Genomic DNA, 24,326 nt, shown 5'->3' on the forward strand with positions numbered 1-24,326 from the left:
TAAATACAAGCTATACTTGTGAGAAAATGTTTCTTTACAAATCCCAGGCCAGTGGAGCCTCCGCTGGGGTAACATATTACACGTGCCCGCAGCCTAGCCACAAAGAGAAATATATTGAAATTAATTATTGTTATTAATTTCAGATCGAAACGTTTTTCCCATTAGGTTTAATTTATCTTCGACTGCTTCGGAAATTCTGCCTGGCCAAAGAAACGCCAACTTGTGCTGAAAGACTCGGACTAATTAATATGTCTTTTCTATATATGTGATGCGTTATAGAAACAACATGAGGGTCCTTTCACATACACACGAACTTCAATTAGATGACAACAACACTGGATTAATTATCTCAAATTAATGAACCGTTCTTTCCAATTTGGTGATTAATTAGTCTAAACTAATTAATTAGAAGCTGACCAAAAGATACAAAACGCTGGCTTTGGGAGTTCTTTTCCCATTATTTCATATCCATTATATTGAGATTATATATACACTAATCTCTGGAAGTTAATTAAAGAACGCCAGAAAGTCGTTCTTACGCCTTCTGCAGATTTCCATCTCTATACGAACCCTACAAAAGTAAAAGTACCTTATCATCATGTAAAATCTTAGGCCATGTGAACAGATTAAAAGGAAGATCAATTGGGAGAGAGAGGAACAAAACAAAGGTCTCTAGAAAATAGCTGGCTGATCTCCAACAATTTATGAACAACAGAAATTAAAACACTACATCTGACTTTGAATAGCTAGGTCACGTGTCAAACACGAAAACCACTGGAAATGCCCCTTCTTCTTCTTCCCCAGGTACTGTAATAATGAGTAAACACTTGCTGTGTGGCAAGAAAACTTAGCTTTCCATCCACACACACACAGAGACCGTGATCACTTGATGAATTAACAAATCTCATATTGATTATAAACATGAATGATCTATATATATATATATATATATATATATAGCAAAAATACTCATCTTCACAGGATTTATACATATTCTCTCCTCCCATAGTATCTTCAATTTACAGTGACTTCATATGTATATGAATTCTCTTCTAATCGATATAAATGATTATGTACTAGTACTAATTGCTACATTAACAAAAGAACCAGGCCAAAGAGTAGTTCATTGCCCCAAGAACTTATCAAATCTCTTGAGCTCCATGCCAGAAAACCATGCTGGTTTCCGGCATCGGAGATGAGCCCCGGCAACAAGTTGATGTTCTGATGAGAGCTCAAGAGCAACTCTCTTCCCTTCTCCATCAAATTACTCATCACTTCATCCACATGAACCTGAAACCCAAACCCCTCTTCTCTGTTATCGGACTTGGAGTACTTTAGGAGGCAACCTAGGTAACTTTCCAAGTCGTGAACGCAGGATGGGTTTTGGACGCTGAAGAAATCTAGTAATAGCTCAACTCCCACATGGGCATAACACGAAAATCCCAAACTAGAAACCCTAAAATTCTCGTTGTTGAAGACAACCCCTGGAAGCTTCGTGATGGGGTCGTTCACATTCGCGATTCTCAGCACTTTCACACCCAACTCTTCGCACCGATCTTTGAAACCTAGGTTTCCGACTCGAGGCCCACCGAACGAGAAAACAGTGACAGGTACTTCAGTTTTTTGTCCACTTGTAGTGAACTTGTTAAGTCCTAGCTCTGCCACGTCGTAGGCGAGCAAGAGAGCCAATGCACTGCCCATGCTATGACCCGCCATCGTTAGGCTAATATTTTCGCCTTTATATTTGTGGAGCAGTCTTGAGATCTCGGACAGTAGCTGCTCCCGGCAGCTTGCGACGCCGAATTTTGAGGTTGAAGCTTCGTCGGAGGTGTAGAGAGAGAGAAACCCAGATTCTACCTTCACGTCGGGACGGGGGTTATGTGGGTCGAGCTGAGCCGGAATCAGGGAGCTCATGAAGTTCGCTACCCATTCTTGGCCAGTGACAGTTCCCCGGAAAGTTATGACTATGTCGCGCCGGCCAAGCCGCCATGTGGCTTCATCGGATGAGACAGCAACGAAGCCGATCCAACGTCCACAAGAAGAGAAATTTTGGATGGTGATTTCAGGAGTGGCGTAGATGTACTTGACGACTTCATAGCCACAATCTGCCATTCCTACCTCATTGAACATTCGTTTCTTGCCATACTTGCAGCTCAAGTAACGCTTTGAGGCAGGGTCGAGATCGAAAGCCTTGTAACACGCCGTGACGAACTCTCCGTACCGGATAATTTCCCGGCGAAGAAGAGGGTGCAAAGGATCTAGAAGGTGCTCCCAGTTGTTGCACCCTTGAACCTCTCTCCAGAAATTAGATAAAGCGAGAGAGGTAGTGGTATCTGCATCAGAGGTTTTAGTACTGGTTTTAACCATGGGTGTTATTGTATCAGAAGAAGCTAATTGAATTGGGTACGTAGAAGGACATAATTTGGATCTGGATCTACTGGGCAGTGAAGCTCTTCCAAAAGAATGGGACTTTGGAAGGTTGTTTAAGCTGTCTCTGAGTGTAATGCGATTTAAGGCCGAAGATGATGACGAAGCCATCGGGTGGGGGGGAAGGGGGGGAGAGAGAGAGAGTGGGGTTTTGCAGGTGGGCGACGAGGCAGTAAGTTATAAATCGAGTGTGGAGGGTAGAGAGAGAAGGGAGGAGAGAGAGAAAAGGCATGTTTGGCGAGTGGTTTGACCGAGATCACCAGAAATTCCAAGGCTCCTTTGTTTATGTGGTCGGTTAGTGTAATCATCGGGTGTGGTGTCGGGTCGGGTCGTTGTTTAGTTGCGGCTGGGCTGATTCCGAGGGACGATTATTCATTGATAGATTAATCGGTAACCAAGAAAATCATGTGGTGGCCCCAATATTTTACAATCTATTCACTCGCGTTGACTTCAAATATACATGTCATCTCCCTTTTCATAATTTCTACATGCTTAGAGTGAACAGATAGAAAATTGGATGGGGTTTGCACGTACAACACTCTTTGTCGAAGAATCAAGAATTCACTCGTGCTTGAGGATTTTATGGAGTACTAAACAAACAAGGGAAAATTGATAAAAATTTAGAAATTTTATTCGTCAAGAGACCTAAAATCTGTAATATGCATAAAATTCCTTTAAATACAAGTCCTAAATATAAAAACTGGTTTGTTAGGTAAGTTACATCATAAATTAGACCAAATTTTTTGTATATGAAAAAGAAATACATGTTCTTTTAAAAAAAAAAAACATAAAAGTGAAATTTTACCCATAAGCTTATTTCATCAGGTGCATCAATGCAAAAAAAAAAAAATCATGAGTAAAATTACATAAAAAGATCATAGGTAAATTGTACAGATAAAAAAATTGGGATGCTAATTACACTGCAGAAATAAGAAGATGAGGGGTAAAATTACACGTTATATGAACCCGAGAAAATATTCAAACAGGAATTTTCTTTACAGATTTTAATTTTATTTTACAAGTGATGATGCGATGATGATCCCTTTTGGTATATACAAGGAATTGTGAACATCAGAATTTTGGGCAGGAAATTAGAGCTCTCTCGACTCATTCATACTGTATATTTGGTTTGCGGCTCGTTGAACTGGTATTCATAAATTTTGTAGGTTTGACGTGGATTAATTAACAAGCCATGCATGCAATGTTTTGTCTTTAAATATTATACATACACAAGCATCAAAGTCAATCTTGAAATTCCATTATTATGAGATGGATTTTTCAAAAGTAAACTAAAAATTAATTAGCTACTATAATATATGTATGTTTTTTGAAGTTAAAAAGTGTAATAATATGTATCTTTTTTGTAGCTTATAATTGAATAATCATCAGCTTGCGGTTTTATTAGGTAAATTGACTAGCTGATTAATGATACCCTTAGATTAATTACCACCTAATAAAAGAGTTACTAGTTTTCCCCACCATGATTATAAGACGTAGTGGGTTTAATTTGATACTTGTTGAGAATTAAGATCGATCGATCTCTTTGTATGTTAAAATTAATATAGATTAGTGCACAAAGTAGCGCCTGTCTTCTTTTCAAGTGAGATTTCTCATTCAAGGGAATCCTATTCATATCCTTTTCTTTTTTTTTTTTTGAAAATGATGTTATGATATCCTAGCTAGTGAACAAATTAAATCATCCGTTAATATAAAAACATCATCAAGTCACCAACAAACCACATTATTCACGAGAAGTTATCTATCAGAGTTCATGAGGGGCCCCACATATAATTTCATACAATTAGGTTGGGTGAAATAGATATATTTGTTTGCTCTTAATTGAAATTTTAAGTTAATTAAGCTCTGTGAAAAAATAAAATTAATGAATTAAAAAATGTCATAATTAAACTTCATTTTTCTCCGAAAATAATAATGGTTTCTTCTTTTTTTCTGGGACGTAATCTACACATGATCTTATTATTTGGTGTTAATGCTGTTATTATGTAATATGGAAAAAAAAACTTTAAATATATCTATCCACGAAGGTGATCGGATATGGGGGAAGCGCAGACAATTTAAAGCGGCGTCCTTCAATTATTAGGAAATTGCAAATAGGCACCACAGCGGGGAGAGAGAGGTCTCATGATTTGACCCTCGTGGGGTGACACGTGGCTCTTTCAACGCGGCGAGTAGACGATGTTGCTGTAGTAAGATGTCAACTTTTGACTGCCATGTCATTTCTCTGTTTTTTCTCTCTCCCTTTTTTCGTGCGTTCACATGTTTCTCTTTTTCTTGTTTTTTTTTTTTGGTCCCTTCTCTTTTTCGTTTTCTCATTACAGGCAATCAAACCATATCTAAATTCAGGATGGGAATAAGAAAGTGTTGGTTAATAACTCAATATCCACACCCCATTGATTTTCGCTCATATTCTGGTAATACGCCAATGGTGAAATGACGCGTGGAGTTAATTTGAGCTTTTCAACTGGAGAACTATACATTTTTCACATCCACACATACCCAAAAATATCATTTTTTCAATGTAATGTTACACGATGGAGCGATGAGTGAGAACCGGAGCTTTCAGTACTACCTAATATTACAACTTTGAATCAATTTCGAAGTAATTAGCCATCCAAGTGACGACAAATATCTAAATTAAGCAAGCGGTCAATTTGCAAGTTTATATCAAAATAACAAGACGAAACCATTTTTTCTCATAAAAACCCCACTAAAATTAATCAATTATTGCCGTGGTAATAATTTCGGAGACAATATATATGATCGAAGTGAATGAGCAAGGAAGATCGAATTTGTTGATGCAGAGAAATCATCATCGTCTTCCCAAATATATTCGCGAATATAATGACATGTTTGTCACTCTGCGTTGGGATCTTTTCATGAATTAAGAAGACAAAAAGGAATAAATCATTAGGTGCGTGTAATTTTACTTTTGTACATTTAAAAATATATATTTATAACCCAGGTAAAAGCCAAAATTAGTTTCAAATTTTTTGGGCCTGGCGTTTAACACAGTTTAAAGTCTTCTCTGACTGATAAAAATGAATACATATGAAAATAATATTGAAAGGTCTTGGAAGCACAAAATGGCGTATACGGCTTTTATTATAGTTGGAGTCACAAAACGACAGGGGCTGAGCGAGTAATACAACAGGCATGCATATGCATGGCCTTGCGTCATCAAATGTTTGTTATATTAATAATAAAACCTAGCTAGCCATATATACTTTTGTATCATGTGCTCATATTGATAACGTACGATAATACAACATTAACATTATTATTGTTAATACGTGATTGGCGAGTTTATTAATTCTTATGTTCTTTTCATAAACAAATTAGATAAGGTTGTATCCATCGTCCCTATTATTTTTTAACTCGTCTCTTTTCTTTCGTGGCCAACAATTACGTGCATTCATATATGTTACTTTATTTTCCTTTCCTACAGCTTTGTCCCCAAAAGCATGTACTATATAGCCACTTCAGCCACTAAACTTGAAGTGATGTTGAACACAAACCTTAGCCTCACCAGACCTAGCTATCTATCGATATACTTAATTACTAATTAATATTAAATAATATGACGCATGCACATGATATCAATTATGCTGATGGACGGCCATTTCAGTCATATATGATTATTTTTAGAGTTTTATGGATATATTAATCTGTCTCATCAAGAGTTAGTAGGAAGGAAGAGAGATTCAGAGATGGTGGACTAAATGCATATGTTTGGTTGATGAGAAAACTCTGACAAAAGTTGGAAGGCTATTCTTCATTCAAAAGTAGATCGTGAATGTGCATGTGTACGTGTGCTTGATTGTGAGTGGAAATTCACCATCGCTATATATTTAATTATTTAAATATGATCGAGTTCGAGGCTATATGGATTAGGTAAATAGAGGTTAATTAAGAATTGGTTCGGATCGGACTTGGGAATTAAGACACAAGCGCATACATACGCATAATGTTTCAATTCATGATTTATTGCAAATTGTCATTGATTTTTCTCTGGTCAATATCTGCCACTTCCTTTGCCTCAAAACAATATTTCAAAACTCTTTTTGTTATTGAATCTAGCTAGCTAACCCAGAAAAAAGCAAATCAAGTAGTATCACTGACTACTGCAGCAAAAGAAGTTCAAATTTTGTTCTATATGTGACTCTCTCTTTTACTTTAAATCTCGTTTGACATCATGAATATTCAAACGACCATATATCTTTTTGCAGCATGCCCACGTACAAATCAATATCAAAATTCTACGTTGCTTCCTGATGTCCAGTTTGTTAATCGTTATTTGACGTTGATTAATGCAAATGTTATAAGTACAGGTGCTTTGACGGATTCTTCATATATATATACCTTGATTAGTGGCATCTTGATTCTACATATATGTGATCTTAACTAGATTATTCTTTTCCTTTATGGTGAAGACTAAGAGAAAAGGACAGAGCAGGAAGGTGCATTTATCGCTTTCAAAACAAACACAAGTTTGCATGTTAATTTGCTTCAGTAACCGAACTTGGTCAATTTTCCTTCTTCCATCCATCACTCAAATAAAGTAGACATTCAAATCAAACTTCATATAAATATATATATATAATAGTGAAAATTAAAAGTAAAAGGAGATACATCGCTAGTCAAAGCCTCCTCCATCACGAAGAAGGATTTTAGTTATGTATAAGCTGCCTGTGGGGTGTTCAATCCAGGACTTGCTTGTGTTTATTCAAAATTTTGAAAGTAAGGAGAGCCGCCCAATTAATAATGGAATCAAAGTGATTAGGTTATTTCTTAAAGTACTTTAATTGTACTGGGGTTGAGAGATGTGTGTGTGGTTCTTATACTGGGTGGCACGTATAATATGGTTTCCTACCCAACACTGAGTTGGAGGGTTGGCGCCTTTTTGCATGCAAATTGCAAAGCTGCCACTTTCTTTTGACATATCATATATAGTCCATGGGAAATCAACTTTGTGGCATATCCAATATATTACACTAACCAATCAGAACCAGTTAATGTAAGCATATAGGAAGCTGCTCAGAAAAGTATCAGACCGCAAAATCAAAAAACGGTCAAATTCAAAGCCATTAAGCCAGGGATTTATTTAGCAGCCCCAGAAGACTGAATTCCATAATTTTTATATTTACATGAATTTCCATTGCTTCTTAATTAAATGCATAATGTCATGACCATTCACTAGCGCCCCACTATGGTCTTAGTCATTTTATAATGTGGTGAATTAAAGTTTGAATTCCTATTATAAAAAATATCAATATTTAATATCTAATAGTATTTTGAATGAATATGGGTATTTCTCCCCTCTTGGTCACCAAGAAACGCAGCTAATTACGGCGAAGTATTAGCTCTTTAACTAATTACTAAGCGATGGAGCATCATTTTCTCTGTTAAGTACGCGCTGCTCTTGGTCTCCGACAGCGTCATGTCTTGAAAGAAATTTTCGTGCTGTGCTCTCTCCAGCTGGCCTCCACGATTAATAATTAAGGCATTTTAAACAATTTGGCTGGGGAAGGTAACTTCTTCAACGGGCAAGGTTCCAATTAAATTGCAGTCTCTTGTAACATTTTCATCGAATTTATAAGGAGAGCCTTGAAACTCTTTTAACTCTGAAAATTAACATAAGCTTCCAGATTTAACCTCATTAAACCTATCTTTTGAGAAGAAAAAAAAACCAAAATTTAGAAAACATAACACAACATCTAATAAGGGCAATATAAGAAAATATAATAAATATTTCATAGGGTGATTTATCAAAAAATAACCAAAATCTCTCCTGTCTTATAAAAAAGACGCAGAGCTAGTTAATGAGAAATTTATTTTGATTTTAAATATAAAATCTTGATCCTCTTTCATTTATCATTTTTCTCAAAACACCTTTATTAACTGCACACATTAATGCAATGTAACGATAATACACTGAATCAATAAGAATTATTTCTAATGTATGTAAATGTTTAAAATGAAGTGCATGCGGGGAAAAGCAACACTTTTTTTTTTTTTTAACAAATAACAAATTTTACTGATTTTTTAATTTATATACTCTTCCGGTCTTTAATATAAGACCCATTTCACTAATTTGATTAGATTAAGGAAGTTAGGTAAGTTAGTTAATTATAAGAAATGTGATACATTTTTTCTAAAATACCATAATCATCTTTCTTAATACTCCTCTTCCTTTTCTATTTGGTTATGATTGAGGGAGTATCCATAGGGGTAATTTAGAAAAAATTGATAAATATGAGATATGGGTCTTATATTTAGGACCAAAACTAATTCAACAATTGGGTCCTATATAAAGGACCGGAGGAGTAACTTAGATGTTTAACTATGGTATTTAGTACCAATCGGAGTATATATTATCTTAAGCATGCGTTTTCTATGCGTGGGTAGAGAGCGCGCATAATATAATCTCAACAATATAAACTGCCATGCGTAAGGCTTAATTAGTACTATTAGTACTCGATGAATTAAATTGATGCTGAAATATGATACATATATATATATTAACGTCATCAATTTAATGCTTAAAAATTCCAATGACATCCTTTTGTTTGATGAGTTAGATCTAAGAAGGTCTTGATTAAATTTTATGTTCATAAAAAAAATTAATCACTAGTTAAAACAGTACTTTACTTTTAATCACCCAATAATAATTAACAGTATCCGAAAAGGTGTTGCTATGTCAAACTTTAATCTTGGTGAACACATTGAATTCAACTGTGATGTAAAATTGTGACCAATAGAAGTTGAGTCTTGCCGAAAAAGCCAATTCCTCATAATGTGATGAACTAATATTCAAATAAAATGGCTTAAAATAGAGGGATACATATGTGTAGGGGAAAAAATTGCGCCCATCTACAATATTTGTGGCAGACAAATTATAAATAAATAAATGCATTTTCGGGATAGCCAGCGCATCAAATGGGCCGGAAATTTGTGCCCAGGAAATTCAATTTATGAGGTGCCCTCTACAAATTCCCCCCCAACCCAAAAAAAAAAAATCTAATGTAAATACGAAGAGTTTAAATTTTTGTAAGAGTTTAAATTTCGAAAACGTTCATAAAACTTGCCTGATTACTGATTAATGATTTGAATTGATATCGTAAAAGCTGATTAGTTTGAAGATAAGAAAATATTAGATATGATTTGTGGGTAAGGTGATAGTTTGCTGCATATTTAAGGGACAGTGGCAGGCATGTTTCCTGTCTCACTTATAATGTAAAACCAGCAAGTACAGAATTATTTTTCCCTGGAAAATAATTAAACACAAAGTGTCGTCTTTTAACTGTTGTCGTTTCTGCGACAAGGTTTGTCGTTTCTCGGCCCCTCTGTTTTTTTGGTCGGAAGATGGGGCCTCTTCTTGTTAATCTAACATAAGAAGCTCCTAGAATAGTACCACTGTTGACCTTTTTTTGACGCTTTATGCCTTGCACATCAAACTTTTCAATGTCCATACTATTAAGTTTAATCTTAATCTCCCCTTCCCTGTCGTTTTACATTAACTTTTAACCTTTCTCCAGAGGCTTCGTACTTGTGATCTTGTTCTTCTGAGAATAATAGTCACAAATTGAGGCTCACATGTGGCTTCTTCGTTATATATCCATTGCTCCTCCGTTCCCCACTAATACCCATAACATAATTAAAGTACAAACCTGTGTGTCTCGTCCTATCCGTTGTTAATCAGCTAATTATATTAATGTCACTTATGTTTCGTCCTAGTCGATTTTTTTTTTTTACTAAAGCATAAGTATCCTCCTATTAGAAATAATCCTTATATTTCGTCCTACTCGTTGTTTGTCTCGCCCCTTTAGTTTTGTGTTTGTCGGGCTGTCGTTTTAAAGAAATCTGAACTTGGCCTGAACGTTTCGAGCTTGTTTTTATTTTTCCTTTTTAATATTAATCTAATTATAACTGAGAAAATGGAACTCGGGTCAGACAGGACTCGGGTGTGAAAGCAAGGCACCAATAATGCTGACCCGGTCCATGCATAGTATGTTCTTGTGGGTTGTAACATCATGGAGTGTTATTGCCCAATTTGCCGCGGTCTCTTTTATTAAGCAGACCACACATTTTTTATGTGTTTAGATTGCTACCTCCCCCTCTCTCCGTGTCGTGGTATTAATAAAAATGTTGAAGATATAGTGGTACCATATGTTTTCCGTCCTAAATATAAATACTCGTACTAATTTTTACTTTTATTTTGTCCCCGGATATATATAAGATGCAATTTACAGATTGTTATGATTGTTAGTTAATTTATACTTATTTTTTCAAAAAGTTAATTTATAACTTTTGTCTCCGTCTAAGTGTATAATTAATGCACCCTCGGATTTCATATGCAGTATATAAATAACTGAATCATGTGAAAGGACTTGGTTAAATGTAATAGAAAAGTAAAAATTATAATTTATTTTTAAAAATGCTTTTATATATTTATTGAGAGAGAACGAGCGAGAACGAGCAGAAAAAAGGTGATAATTAATATAATACTACCTCTTTTTTTAAAGTAGTAATATATTATGTATGCTTTTTAATATAAGAACTGACTAATTAATTTAAGTATACTGAATAAATTAGTTATTTATAACATGCGTGGATTAATTTTCTTATATCACATTTTCTAATAATGTGTATTATAATTATTTCTTAACGAAATATCCGCAGTCAATACAAATATTTTAAGAAAAAGAGATTATAAAACTGAAAAAAAAGTGAACTTAATATCTTACGTTTAATATCAAAATAAATTTCTCATGTAACTCTCATATTCATGACGGAGGTAGTGGCATGCAATCAACGAGGGCAGAAATGAAATAAGTTGGTTAAATTTCTAGCCACCAACGTGTCTTGTAATAGAACAATGCCCACCCAAAAAAGACCTCTTGCGTGAAGATTGGGACGGAGCAGTTGGCTTGGTGGATATGTAAGATAAAAATGAGATTTTTATACAAACAAAGGGCAGCAGTTTGGTGGTGTGAAGGGTATCATATTCCATCAACCCAACTGTACATGGAGCGACCAAACAGGCCATTGGACAGTTTGTTACTGCTATTATTTTCTTCAAATTTTTATTCATGGTTTTAAAGTATTAAGCCTAATATTATTTACAGGTCGCTTTTAATATGTTTTATTAAAATTTTAAAAAATCTTAAAGTTTGTTAAATTTCTTTTAAAATTTAATGGCTTTTTAATCCTATCCATATTTAATACTCCTCCAGTCCTTAATATAAGACCAATTTAACTAATTTGACTAAATTAAGGAAGTTAGGTAAGTTAGTTTATTATAAGAAATATGATACATTTTTTCTAAAACACCACAATCATCTTTCTTAATATCTCATCTCCCTCCTTTACTTGATCATGGTTGAGAGAGTATCTATATGGGTAATTTAGAGAAAATTGATAAATATGATAAATGGGTCTTATATTTAGGACCAAAACCAATTTAAGAATTGGGTCTTATATTAAGGACCGGAGGAGTATATATTTAAAAAAAACATTTTACATGATAAATAAAAGATAAGATTGTATATACATGACAACAAAAAAAAAATGAGGTAACTTATAAATATGATAAAAGGTTCTCTTGATGACATATAATAAATAGGACTAAATTTAGGTGTTTACAAGACGATGTTAAATTTTAAAGCAATGTGTTTTATCTACTTTATTAAAGTCATTGTTGATCTTCCAACAAAAGAGGTTACGGCGCCTCCATTGTAAAAATGGTCATAATTAAAGTTCAACAATATTAAATATGAATAGTAGAAAATATTAGATAGATATGTAAAAGAATAATAGTTTATGAATTTTGCTTTGAATATTTGTTCAACCGATGATGTTGGAATGAAATGCTTCATTACTAAAAAGCAAAGAGGAAGGCGGACTTGCTTGTGTGATGACTCGTGGGAGGCAGGGAACCGACCAGCCACTACCAGGGACCAAAATCAGCCCTCACGAAGCGAGGCCCGCGTGGTCCAAATCACGTTCTCACGTGCAAATACCGACCTCTTTTCAGTATTTTTTTATTTTCATGTGTCCTCTATCTTTGTTCAATCCAATAGAAATAATTAATGAAATATTATTTTATATAAAAAGGAATCATTATTAAGCAAATAATCATAACGAGTCAAATCAAATCCCCTAGGGTTTAACCAACGGGGTTAGGTTTAGCGGAAGGGGCCAGTCCCTCCCAACGTGGCGAATCAAGGTTTAAATCCTCACTGGGAGAGGTGCCCACATTTAGTACCTGACAGTGTTTCAAATAAAATTGTTTCCAATAGGAAGATACCTATGCTTTAGTAAAAAAATAAAAAAAAAATCCCCTGGGGTTTTTATCCGCCAGTGCCTTTAAATTGATCAGAAGTAATGGGCTCATTCTCAGGCTTGCAAATTTATCACAATGAGGAACTAAGATTTGAACATCTATGGAAAGTGTCTTAAATGAGAGAATATCGATGCGCAGAAAGGGGGGGGGGGAAACTCCACTATTGATTGTTTGTTTATGTGATTAGCTGTGCGATTCCCATACGCCTTTTTTTGGGGAAAAGAATCCACAGAAGATTTTGAAAGATACACAGATTAGAGTTTTAACCTGGACGTTGTGCTGTATATTCAAGACTGGGTGAAGTTCCCAGTGAAAAAAAAAGAGAGTTGAAATGAAAATAAATGAAGAGAAGAAGTAGGAATGTGGTTTTGAAATTAATTAAAAAAAGGGACGCAAAGGTCAAAAGACAACCAATGCATAATTTATTAATCAACATATATTAGATTCAGAACATATTGTTTATTTATAGTTCATAAAACTAAAGATTATAATTATATGCATACATTTTAAATTTACGAGCAAGAACTGCCATTATATACATACATTAAAAAAGAGCAAGCACTACTACAACATAGACGTCAAATGCGTGCCACTAACTTTGAAGTGAGGGGGGCCCATTCATAGGTCCAATTACATTTGTTGGGCCTACAACTACTTGACATGTTTGGTGCATGGGTAAAAATAAAAAATAAAAAAATATTTTTATTATAAAAAAATTAAATTTAATGTATTAGCATTTGATCGTATTTTATGAAGATATCAATATCATCATTTTTTAATTATTTTAAAGTTAAAAAATTTAAAGTATATTTTTTAAAATTAAAAAGACTAAATTAAAATTTTATATAAAATTAAAAGATAAAAAATATAGACGAATAACTGACAGTGGCCCCAAAAAAATCATAGTACGTATTTATAAAAAAAGTTTGACATTTTCATTTCGGCGTCCCCCCAACGGACGCTGCAGACAGGGGGAGGTGAGTGGTGTTGTTGGGCTGGGATCACAACTTATTTGGTACTGAGGGGAATAGAGACGACAGCACTGGGAAATCGGGCCAATCATCAATCTTTTAAAATACAAGTACTTGTTTACTTAAGAGGTGATTGGGCTAAAGCAAAACTACCTTTAAAAAGTGATGCAAATTAATATATAATTTTTTTATTTATGTAAAATAATTTATAATTGTGAGTGATTATTATCTAATGATTTTTTGGTTATGCACGAATTTTAAATAATTATTTATGACAAGCATTAGAAGATCTTAAACTCGAACTATACACAGACACAGATTTTGTTAGAAAAGTGAAAAACCGCATCGCCAAAGATCCAAACAGGATTGTAATGTACATACTCGATCCATAAAATATAGGAATTAACAGCAGTCCAGCGCCATGATATTCTACCAAACAAATTGTATAATTGAATTAATGGATTCTTTTTAATTGTCACGTCCCATTACAAAATCATCAGTTTTATATTCTAAATTTACTCCGTTTCCCTCGTTTTTTGGGCATCGATTTCCCTCGGTTTAGGAAGAGTCTCAGCTATACAGAATTCGTGGATTCAAATTGCACCGAGGCAAAATGCAATCCATCTAACAAATGGCATCAAACAGAAGAGAGTGGAAATGAACGTGCATTTGTGATTTTGATGGTTCCAAAGTAAATTTCGTAGTGAACAAGATAAGATGGTATGCGACTAGAATTTTAATTTAGTTAGATTGAGTGTTTAATCTGATATATTTCAATAATTTTATCTCCCCACTGCAGTTCGACTATTTCCGTTCGCAACAAGAGCGTCGAATTAATCGCTAAGCGGAACCATTTAGGGAGACCAATGATGATGGTGGAATCTGCAATTCAACAACGCACAGAACTCTCCAGCCAAACCGGCCATATTTTGTGGCTTGCATGTCCCCCAAGCAAAGCATATAATCGCTAAACCAAACCCGCTCCTTCCTCCGCTCAATCCTAATCGCCCCGTTGTACTGCTTAATCGCAGTGACAATGTGGGTCTCGGGGCTGACGAAATTTAGACGCACCGCCATTTTCACGGGTGTTTCCAACTTGTTGGTCATTATTCTCGGCGGGCTTCTCGTTATTGAGGCTTACCCGCTCTGCGACAGCCAATATGTGGTCCCATTCGTCCTTGTATCTGTTGCCGCGGTTGTGAGAATTGGGGTCATGATCCAAACTGGAATTGCTCAAGAAACTACTGCCAAGTGCATCCTTCAGTGTCCATCCGACGGCACCGTTGTTGCTGATCCAGTAATTCGCCTGGAGAGACGGGTAATCAAGCAACTTGCTCATCTCATTTCAGTCTTTGTGGATGTTAGATCAGGAAGTAGAATTTTATATACCATGTGTGTCCTGTTTTAATCCTGTTCGTGTAGCTCAATGAACCTATGGGAGTGGACGACAATCATTGAAATTTTGATTGATTTTAACGTCCCTTCAGAATTCAATTTGTTGTCACAAAGGAAGTATATATTCAACAAAATATCCGCATAACTGGTGGAAAATCTGTTAGCTTATCTTCGGTGCCGTAGGTTCTAATCTAAAGTGGTACAAGAGGCAGATGTTGTCTTTAGGCTCTATGGATATTTTCTGTAGCTGCATTTTAATTGCAACTACATACTATGCATTTGGCAGTTCTTTTCTTATATCATGTAGCTCTCATTTTTCATGGTTGGGTTATGTCTAGCATCTTTCATTTCAATCACTTTATTTTTAAATGATACGTGAAACTTGATTATTGTGATTCCTAAACCGTTTGATCTGTATAATTATGTGAATTAACATGATGTATTCTATAATTTGCAAGAAATAGATAAGGTATAAGAAATGGCTATGGTGGAGTCGATTATCGATGGTTGTTTTAGTGCTGCAAGTTGTGTGTGCAACATACCTTATATTAAAGACAACTGAGTATTTCTCAAAAGATAGGACATCAAGTGGTTGTGTTTTAGGTAAGGTGAGTTCCCCTATGCTTCTTTGTCTTGATTTATGCTTTCAACTAATACTTTGATTCTGCATGATCATCAAACATCTGTTATTTGGATAGCATATGCGTGCATATATATTTGCATCAATTCATTCATCTTTGCGCATAATATATGCTTTCATTAAGAAAGTTTACCTCTTTCATCTTATGACGGCCTAGAAAACCAGAAACTACATTCATCTGCTTGCTGTTGGACCAAAATGATTATAGAAATTGTCACATGGGCAATCTGAGATGCCTAACCACTACCCAACATGACTATCACTAGGGCAGTGATCAAAATGAATAAATTCCTGCGGTTCTGATTGTTATTAAGATATTTCAGTGACCATGATAACTGATAACTAAATATTGGTGGAGATATGGGCAACTTTCCTTCACAAAGTCCATCTGGCTTTAGTTTTAGACTACTATAAGTGAAGAAATGTCAGGATGCTAAATGGTTAAAGAAAGAGCAAATGAAATTTCATGATATGTTCATCACTGTCCAGGGACTCAAATATTTTCAAAAGGGAAAAATTCCTAAAACATACTGTGAAGGGAAGGGAACATTAGTGAATTGAGAAAGGAATTGGGTGACTTGACCGCAACACTACTTTGTTTATCTCTACACAAAGGCCAAATTTAAAGCCGGTTTTGAGGTTTGATAATACTTCAGATAACGCCCTATTATTAAAATTTACTAGTTTATGCAATGTTTGGATTATTAGTAGAATGTGCCAAAATTAATTCTAGGCCCTTTCTAATAGAGAAATAAGTATCTACTCGACCTTATAGGAGCTGATGATGTTAGCAAACCAGCTCATGTTCTTAATTGAAAACATTCATTTATATTCTATTACTTATCACCTGTGCTCCTAAAGAGAAAAGGCCAGTCAACTAGAAAAAGTACTATTTTACTATTATGGCTACATTTTCATGTTCTACTTCAGAGTCTGTTGGTGTACTTAACGGTTATTAGCAGCATATATCTGAGAGAATCTTACAGTTGTGTTCTGCCATTGTTGTAATGCAGAATTGGACTCAAAATCAAGCTGGTGGAAGCAGAAGTTACTGGCTTTATTCATGGTTATGATATGTTTTGTTGCCCTAGTGCAGTGCTTTATTGGGTCTGATGTTCTTAAATGGAGATCTTTTTATGAAACCCATGATAAGGCTTGGAAGCACCACTATAGGGAGGTGTTTGATCATGGCCTACGGGAGACTTTGTGCTGTCTAGGCCGGTTCAGATACATGCATGTTCCTCTGCTGTTTGATTTTCCTAATAAATCTTTTTGATTTATATCTAAACTCTGATCTCTAGTTTTCTGCCCAATTCTCCAGGAGTACGATGGAAGAAGATGAAGTCTATTCAGTTGCTCAGTTACTGGGTGATCTTGTTGCATATCGTGCATCTGGCACGGGGCATTTGGAACTCCTGGCAGGTGGTTGATTTCTCTGCATTTATGTCGCTACTGAAAAAATTTTCTGAAAGAATCAGTGTACTGAACACTAAAGAGACACCTAAAAAACGTATTCAATAGCATATGAAATCCAGGGATACATCTTTCCCCTTCCACATATGAGACTCCCTCATCAGCTAAAGACACCAAAGGATGATACAGTTTCCTCTTTGCCATGGAGCTTAAAAGGCTTTAAAATTTATCACATTGAAATGATTGAAGCAATGCATTTTCTTAGGCCTTTTTACCATAGCATTAGCCTTAATCCTTCCGGTTATAGCTCACTATATGAAAGATTTTACTTTAAGGTTGTTTTTCATTTTTGGGGAATATATGTCACAGTCATGCCTCAGTAGCGACTGATTTCTTGTCACCTTTAAATGAACTCCTGAAATTACATCCTTTCCATTTATCTCAGATTCTCAGCATCCATTGTCTGCCACTGTATCCAGTAGTCAATACTATGCTTACAAAATACATGGCCCTGCTAGAATTGATCAAACTGAGAGATTCAGGTGTTGAGGGACGTGTAATCCAAATAACATTTTGTGTTTCCATTTTACCAATTTCAACTTCAGCATCGTGCTACCATTGTGTTGTATGACATGGATGTTTTTGTTCTTCAGGTTTGGTTTTACTTCAAAGGGGTAGAAAATCTTCAGAATCCTTTGATGAATGCATAGAAGCACCAGAAATGCATATCTGGGAGGCTGCGGCTCTCCATAAATTCGCTGAAGCTGCCTACACGGTAGGGAGATCAAAATACTTCTTGCAAATTGAATGCATTTATTGCTGGTTAACTTAAATTGGGCATTTATCTGATGCTATTAAGCAGGGTCCATTACTTGATGTTGGGCGAAATCCTTTCATATTTCCTTGTGTATGGCTCCACAGACAAGGAGTTTTGTGCCCGTGGAGACGCAGCAGGTGTTTTTTATTTTTTTATTATTGAACTGGGGCTGGTGTTATCTTGTTGGATACCCTATTTATCCTCCTGCATCATTTTGAGACCACTTCCTTTAGACGACCTGTATTAGCTGGTGATAACTGGTGGCGAGGTCATGCAGCAGCCTTTCTGAAGTATGTCAATTTACCCCCTGAAGTGCTCAGACATGGACGTATCAACCAGGTGAGATTATTCAGTTAATCGCTAATCTGCTCTAATCCACTTTCACAATACTCAGGGCCAATGGGTTCTTGTTAAAGCATAGGTGCTTAAATGTAAATGCAGTAAAGTAGGCACCATATGTATAATTTAGCGTTCAGTTTCTCAACTCAATGGTCTATTAAGTCATAGAGCCGTACTAAAATATATTCTGTTCACGAATTTTTCTCATTGGTGAAATGAACCGAATCAACTTCCTGCACTCTCGTTATTGTTGGTTAAGCATTTCACTTGTTTTGGTTTTGGAACCCCAATTTTAGGTTTAGTTCTAAATGTGGGAAATCAGACCTGCCCAACTTGAGATGCACACATCTTCGTTCCTCTGGGTACAATGCTGTGATTATGGAATGGCTTAACTTACATTCATGATTAATTTGTTTGTCTATTCTTCATGATAGGTCAAGTGTGAAGCTGCATACTTCGTTGTGGTTCTGCATAGTCTAAGATGTGTGGTGATCACTATTCGTGGAACTGAGACCCCTGAGGACCTAATAACTGATGGGTTATGCAAGGAATGCACCCTCTCTGCAGAGGATTTGGCTGGTCTAATAAAGTATTTTCCTTTCTTCCTTTCTTTAACTATCTGCATTTGTAACTTTGCAAATGCTAAAGGTGCAAGAGGACATCTTTGTTCCTACCATGGATGGAATCCCCTTGTTCTTTTCTCCCCTTAAGTATCTCCCTCATCAACCCAATCTATTATTCTTGACTATTCAACAACATCCCTAGCCATCTCATACTTGAATGATTTCCTTTGTTAATTTGACCTGAGTTGAGTTCCAACTTCTGAGCCATTAGTTATTCAGTTCATTCAAAGTGACCCAATATTGAGTTGGCAAGAAATTTGTTGCAGCTCTATGTTGCTCTAAAAACTACAGTTTGCAGTATTTAGCTTTAAAAAGCTATGACGTATGTAGATTTAATTTTGAAAGCTAACCACTCTAGGATCAGAGTAAGTGAAAATGTGCAGCACTAGAATTTGACACATTAATGAAGGAATATCTTCGAATCTTTCAGCCAGTTCTCTGGTATTGAAGTTAGGTAGTCAGATCAAATATATGGTTTTAGAATAACACTACAAGTTAGGTAGTCAGGTCAGATACATGATTTAAGAATTACGCTGAAGATGGCTACATGCCAAGGAATCTTATATGAAACCATTAAGTACATTTCTAAGCCACACAATGGCAAATGGCGAACCATATGAGGATTTGACATTTCCAGGAAGCATCATGAGAAGCTCTACTTTTAGTATTATCTCCTACATTGAGCTTTCTTTTTTCTTACTGTTCTAGTTTTTTACTCTTAAAATGTTTGATCTTTTGCTTGTTCGGGTCCTTAATTGATTACTCACTCCAATGCTTTATGTACCTATTGACAGCTGCCACCACAGTCATTCTGATGTAAGGAAAAGTGTGACCTCCTCATTCCCCCATTATGGGCACTCAGGTATCGTTGAGGCTGCCCGGGAGATTTTTATGCAGATTGAAGGAAATCCTGGGGAACATGGTGAGAAGCCCTTCTGGTTCTTTGAACTCTTGGGTATTTCATCCTGAAAGTTAGGACATTGAGCCCTTTTACCCCCTTGCCTCTTTCTACTCCTTTCATGTGGTCATTGTGCGAGAAAAATAAGTCATCATATAATGATTATTTAATTAACTACAATACGGTGCTTTATATTATCATTCCTAGTTCAAACATGTCTTTTTTTTTTTAACTATTAAGGTGCACTTGACATTCTTACTTAATCCTCATGTTGGCCAACTCGTGTTAACGGGAATGGGCATGCAGAATCCAGTGGTCTTCTTTCTACCTTATTGGGAGTTGGCTGTGAATGCTTTGGGTATGAGGTTCGGGTAGTTGGGCATTCTCTTGGAGGTGCTATTGCTGCATTGCTTGGAATACGAGTACGACATTTTACTTAAAATGATATTTTTGGTTGACATAATGACATTCCATTTTCATTGCATTGAGTTTACAACTTTTTTTTTTTTTTTGGGTTTTTTGGCCAAAACCATTGAGTTTACCATGAATACAGGGTATTGTGAACAAAATATTGCATGTCCTTGGTTCCTTACACCTATGCGGATCATAGATGCGAATATGCTAGCCATTTGTGTCCAATCTTTTTGTGAGGAGGGAACATAGCGCATTTATCTGGATCCCAATCTTATTATTTTATTAGCACAGCTTTGCATTTGAAATCCTTCAGCAAAAACTATCAGACAACTAACAGATTTATGAAAATGATTGCTGAGTATGTGAAAGGAAATTAACAATTACTTCTGTTCTAACTGATGTATAAGAATGATTTGTCCAAATTTTAGAAAATCAAATACAAGAATTTAAACCTCGTTTGAGTTCCTTCTAATGGGGGGTATATATTTTTACGAGCTCCTTTTCTTTCATTGGATGCATAGTTCCCTTTATTAGTATCGGGGGGGGAAAAGGCTTGTTTCTCTCGACCTTATAATGCTATAAGGATTATTTTTCATTTGTATGTTTTTAGTACTCTAGAATAATAATTCTGTTTGATGGAGAGCATTTCCTTATCATTTTCCTTTCTTATTTGGCTTGAGTGCTGCATTTTCTCTGCATCATTTAGTTTTTTATGTTCATTTTTTTGTTACCTTCTGCACAGCTATATCACCTCTATCCTAATCTGCGTGTCTATGCATATGGGCCACTCCCATGTGTGGATTTGGCTGTGGCAAATGCATGTTCGGGATTTGTGACAAGGTGATTGCAGTGGGAATTTATGCACTAGTTTTATTGTGTTTTGTTTATTTCATTTAAATCATTTATTCTTTATGCAGTATTATATTTGGCAATGAATTTTCATCATGCCTTTCAATTGGATCGGTTCTGCGGTTAAGGGCAGCTGCAATCACTTCTCTGTCAGAATATCCTAGAGCTGATGCTGACACGATTTTCCAACTTGCCCGTCAGTTTCTATACAAGAGCAAATGTGAAAGTAGTGAGATTACTTCAGCTCAGGATCAATCTGATTATTATTCGGGGGCCATCCCTATCGAAGATTTAAACCATCGACTATGCAGAAGCCAGACTGAGATTAGTACTATAGGTTGTTCATAGTGTCTTGATCTATTGTTGGCATGTAGAAGAGAGTATGTTGCTGATTTTATGATCAATGATGAAAACTGGGGACGATATTTTCATCAGGCTTGTTGGTCAAAGGTGCTTACTAACAGTATTAATTAATGGTGCAGGTAACACGGAAGAAGACATTCAAGAATTTCCGCTCTGGTCTGAAGCTACCAGATGCGGTCGTGTAAGAAGTGACAACAGTGAATTCACAAATTATTTTGCCAGTGAAGGTTGTAAATCATTTACAGTGCTGATAGCTTCCATGGAAATATCATATATTGTTATTTGCCATCATGAATCAGGGAAACCATGCACCAGTCCTGCATAATTAGAGATTCTGTCTCTAAGTGCTTTCTTTTTAACTACAGGCAACAGTGAGCATGAAGAGCATTCTCTCTGGGTTGGCGATAGAACAAAAGACCAAGGTGATGAAATTCATGATGGCGAATTCACGAATCCTTTTGCTGCAGATGTGAATTCAAACAGTGATCTTGTGTCTCATTTGATAGATGTGGTCCAAACTACAGAAAATGAGGCAGCCAGCAACCACCCCGACATTTATCTTCCAGGACTTGTAATTCATATCGTGCCAGAACCTAAAAACTCCCATAATGCACTTTGGACACCTTTTAGACTGCGGGGGAAGGAAAATCATTACAAAGCTTATATAGCAGATAGAGAAAAATTCAAAGATATTGTTGTTTCACCATCCATGTTCCTTGACCATCTCCCTTGGAGGTATGACGAGCCACAAACCAAGTCTTTTTCTCGTTGCCATATATGATTGTTGCGTCCTAACCTAACTAGTTTGATGACATTTGTTTTGGTCATATTTTCGATTTTTAGATGTCATATGGCCTTGCAAAAACTACTGGAGGCTCGAAATGCCCAGTCAAGCGATGGAACCTCTTTGCGTGAGTAAATAATGAGAGCATATGTAGTTGTCACTCTTAAGAATATATTACCTGCTATGAAAGGTAGGCCTAATTTTTTCATGATATATTGTACTATATCCTTGTAATTTAAATTCACAGGTCCTAAATGGTCCGATTCAATATAACAAGGTTCTTTGTATGACCCGTTTATGTACAATCACTATCCTTAAGGAAATAAAAATTTAAAAGATTTTTATTATTTATAAGTCAAGAAAAGTCTGGTTCATTTCTCACACACTGTTTTGTTTTGCCGGCATTTCTCACGTTTTATATATTGCATGGGATCACAATGAATATATAATTTTGACAAAAAGCATTCATGTACTCAATTCTTAGCCATGTTACGTAGGGTCTCCGACATAAGGATGCTGTGCTTAAAGAAAACTGTTAAGTAACAACACTTGCCTTCCGAATCATCAGTATAAATGTTCTTATATATAATTTTTACACAAACTTTTACTTGAAAAAAATACATCAAAATAAGCATGCTAGTTCCCTCCATTAGCTGGGGCAGCGATGCTTTATTTTAGGATCAGGAATGGAAATAGGAAGATTCAAATGCTTTCTTTTCCCATACAAGTCCACTGCTTTTTCCCCCCATATAATTAAGGTTTTTCAAGTAATGTACTTATTTTTCCCAAATATTTAGACTTATAATAATATGTACAAAAATTGAAGGAATTAAAAAAATTTCTTAAGAGTTCAGTAAAATGAATAGAAAAATTATTAGAAAAATAAAATGCATTTTTTTATTAAGTTTGAAAAGAATGACAGCTTATAAAGAGTGTAATTCTCCACACCCTACGCATTTTAAATGTTCTATTGATTGGAAATGACTGCGTGAGCCTGAGCGCGCACATACACTAACCATTCCTGGTTATGGATACCGGGGCTCTATAAAATTAATAATTTGTGATGAATGATTCTCAGATCCAACTCATTCGGCTTGAAAGATTCTAACTTCCTTAACCAAAATCACTGTCATCTTCTCATCTCCACTATACATCAGGAATCTATGACTTTGATCTAGATAATTCTGATCCAGAAGATTACATGAATTTGTCTCCAAGTCATAAACCTATCTTCAAGGACTAAAAATAAGGATGACTTATCAGGAATTTACTTTAAGAGTGACTCATATATCTGTGTCACGTGTCTACCTTAAATTTGTTTTGAGTTTATGAGTGCTTGCCCAGTTTAATAATTAAGGACATATTTGCCTTTATGTCATGTGTCTGTCTGGAATCTTTACTTTTATGTTTGTGTAATTATTTTAGTTTATTTGTTATATTGTAATCTTAGAGTCTATATAAACAGTCTTTGCCAAGTGATAAAATAGAAGGAGCTGTATGAACTCTCTTGTATAATATCAATCTATAAATACTCTCTAAAGCTTTTTTCTCTTCTGAAAGCCTAACTTATGTAATATTCTTTTCCTGTTATCAAAGATTTTGAGTATGCTCTGCGTTTGCCTCTCTAAGAGAATCCTGTGTATCAGAAAACAGAATTTGACTATAATCTATTAAGGAGTGTTTAGTGATAAGTCTCTAAATTTCTTAGTCCTGATATTCAAAGGCGAGAGTCTGACCCTTTGATGTATTGAGATGTGGCCTTGCCAGGGCAAAATCTTTGAATGTCAGACGAGGTTAGCTTAGTTTGTTTAAGCAGACTCCCTCGAATGATTCAAGTTAAATTATTCGCTTCTGTTATTCAACACCCAAATACGCAATAGACTGAGTGATAGGCGTTGTTGGTGTCAGAATAAATATATTAATTTTAATCAAAGCATGGCAAATATATGGTCCAGTTGCAGAATCACACGCCGGGTAAACGAAAATTCACATATTTATCATGTTATTATTACAAATTTATATCGCCATAA

The 24,326-nt window shown here is 35.5% G+C and overlaps 2 protein-coding genes across 6 annotated transcripts; one reads left to right on the plus strand and one right to left on the minus strand.

Annotated features, from left to right (window-relative positions):
* Positions 1 to 1,089: 1,089 nt before the first annotated feature.
* LOC114718566 (galactolipase DONGLE, chloroplastic-like) lies at positions 1,090 to 2,538 on the minus strand. The gene has a single exon (XM_028903924.1). The coding sequence runs from the start codon at positions 2,536 to 2,538 to the stop codon at positions 1,090 to 1,092; it is 1,449 nt and encodes a 482-aa protein (XP_028759757.1).
* Positions 2,539 to 14,280: 11,742 nt separating this feature from the next.
* On the plus strand, positions 14,281 to 22,650 carry LOC114718422 (uncharacterized). Of its 5 annotated transcripts, XM_028903719.1 has the most exons (16): positions 14,281 to 14,481; positions 14,561 to 15,079; positions 15,621 to 15,759; positions 16,810 to 17,029; positions 17,118 to 17,218; positions 17,863 to 17,984; positions 18,072 to 18,163; positions 18,260 to 18,365; positions 18,800 to 18,954; positions 19,783 to 19,910; positions 20,193 to 20,308; positions 21,043 to 21,140; positions 21,218 to 21,486; positions 21,632 to 21,739; positions 21,878 to 22,247; positions 22,356 to 22,650. In XM_028903719.1, the coding sequence occupies exons 2-16, from the start codon at positions 14,798 to 14,800 to the stop codon at positions 22,429 to 22,431; spliced, it is 2,382 nt and encodes a 793-aa protein (XP_028759552.1). In that variant the 5' UTR covers positions 14,281 to 14,481; positions 14,561 to 14,797; the 3' UTR covers positions 22,432 to 22,650. The 5 variants fall into 5 exon arrangements, with proteins under 5 accessions (XP_028759552.1, XP_028759556.1, XP_028759554.1 ...); XM_028903721.1 differs by lacking the exon at positions 14,281 to 14,481 and having other exon boundaries at positions 15,009 to 15,079; positions 15,615 to 15,759; XM_028903723.1 differs by lacking the exons at positions 21,878 to 22,247; positions 22,356 to 22,650 and having other exon boundaries at positions 21,218 to 21,529; positions 21,632 to 21,719.
* The last annotated feature ends 1,676 nt before the right edge of the window (positions 22,651 to 24,326 follow it).

This window comes from Neltuma alba, unplaced genomic scaffold (assembly GCF_004799145.2).
Source record: "Neltuma alba isolate B1F8T4 unplaced genomic scaffold, ASM479914v2 tig00011850_pilon, whole genome shotgun sequence".
Taxonomy (NCBI): domain Eukaryota; kingdom Viridiplantae; phylum Streptophyta; class Magnoliopsida; order Fabales; family Fabaceae; genus Neltuma; species Neltuma alba.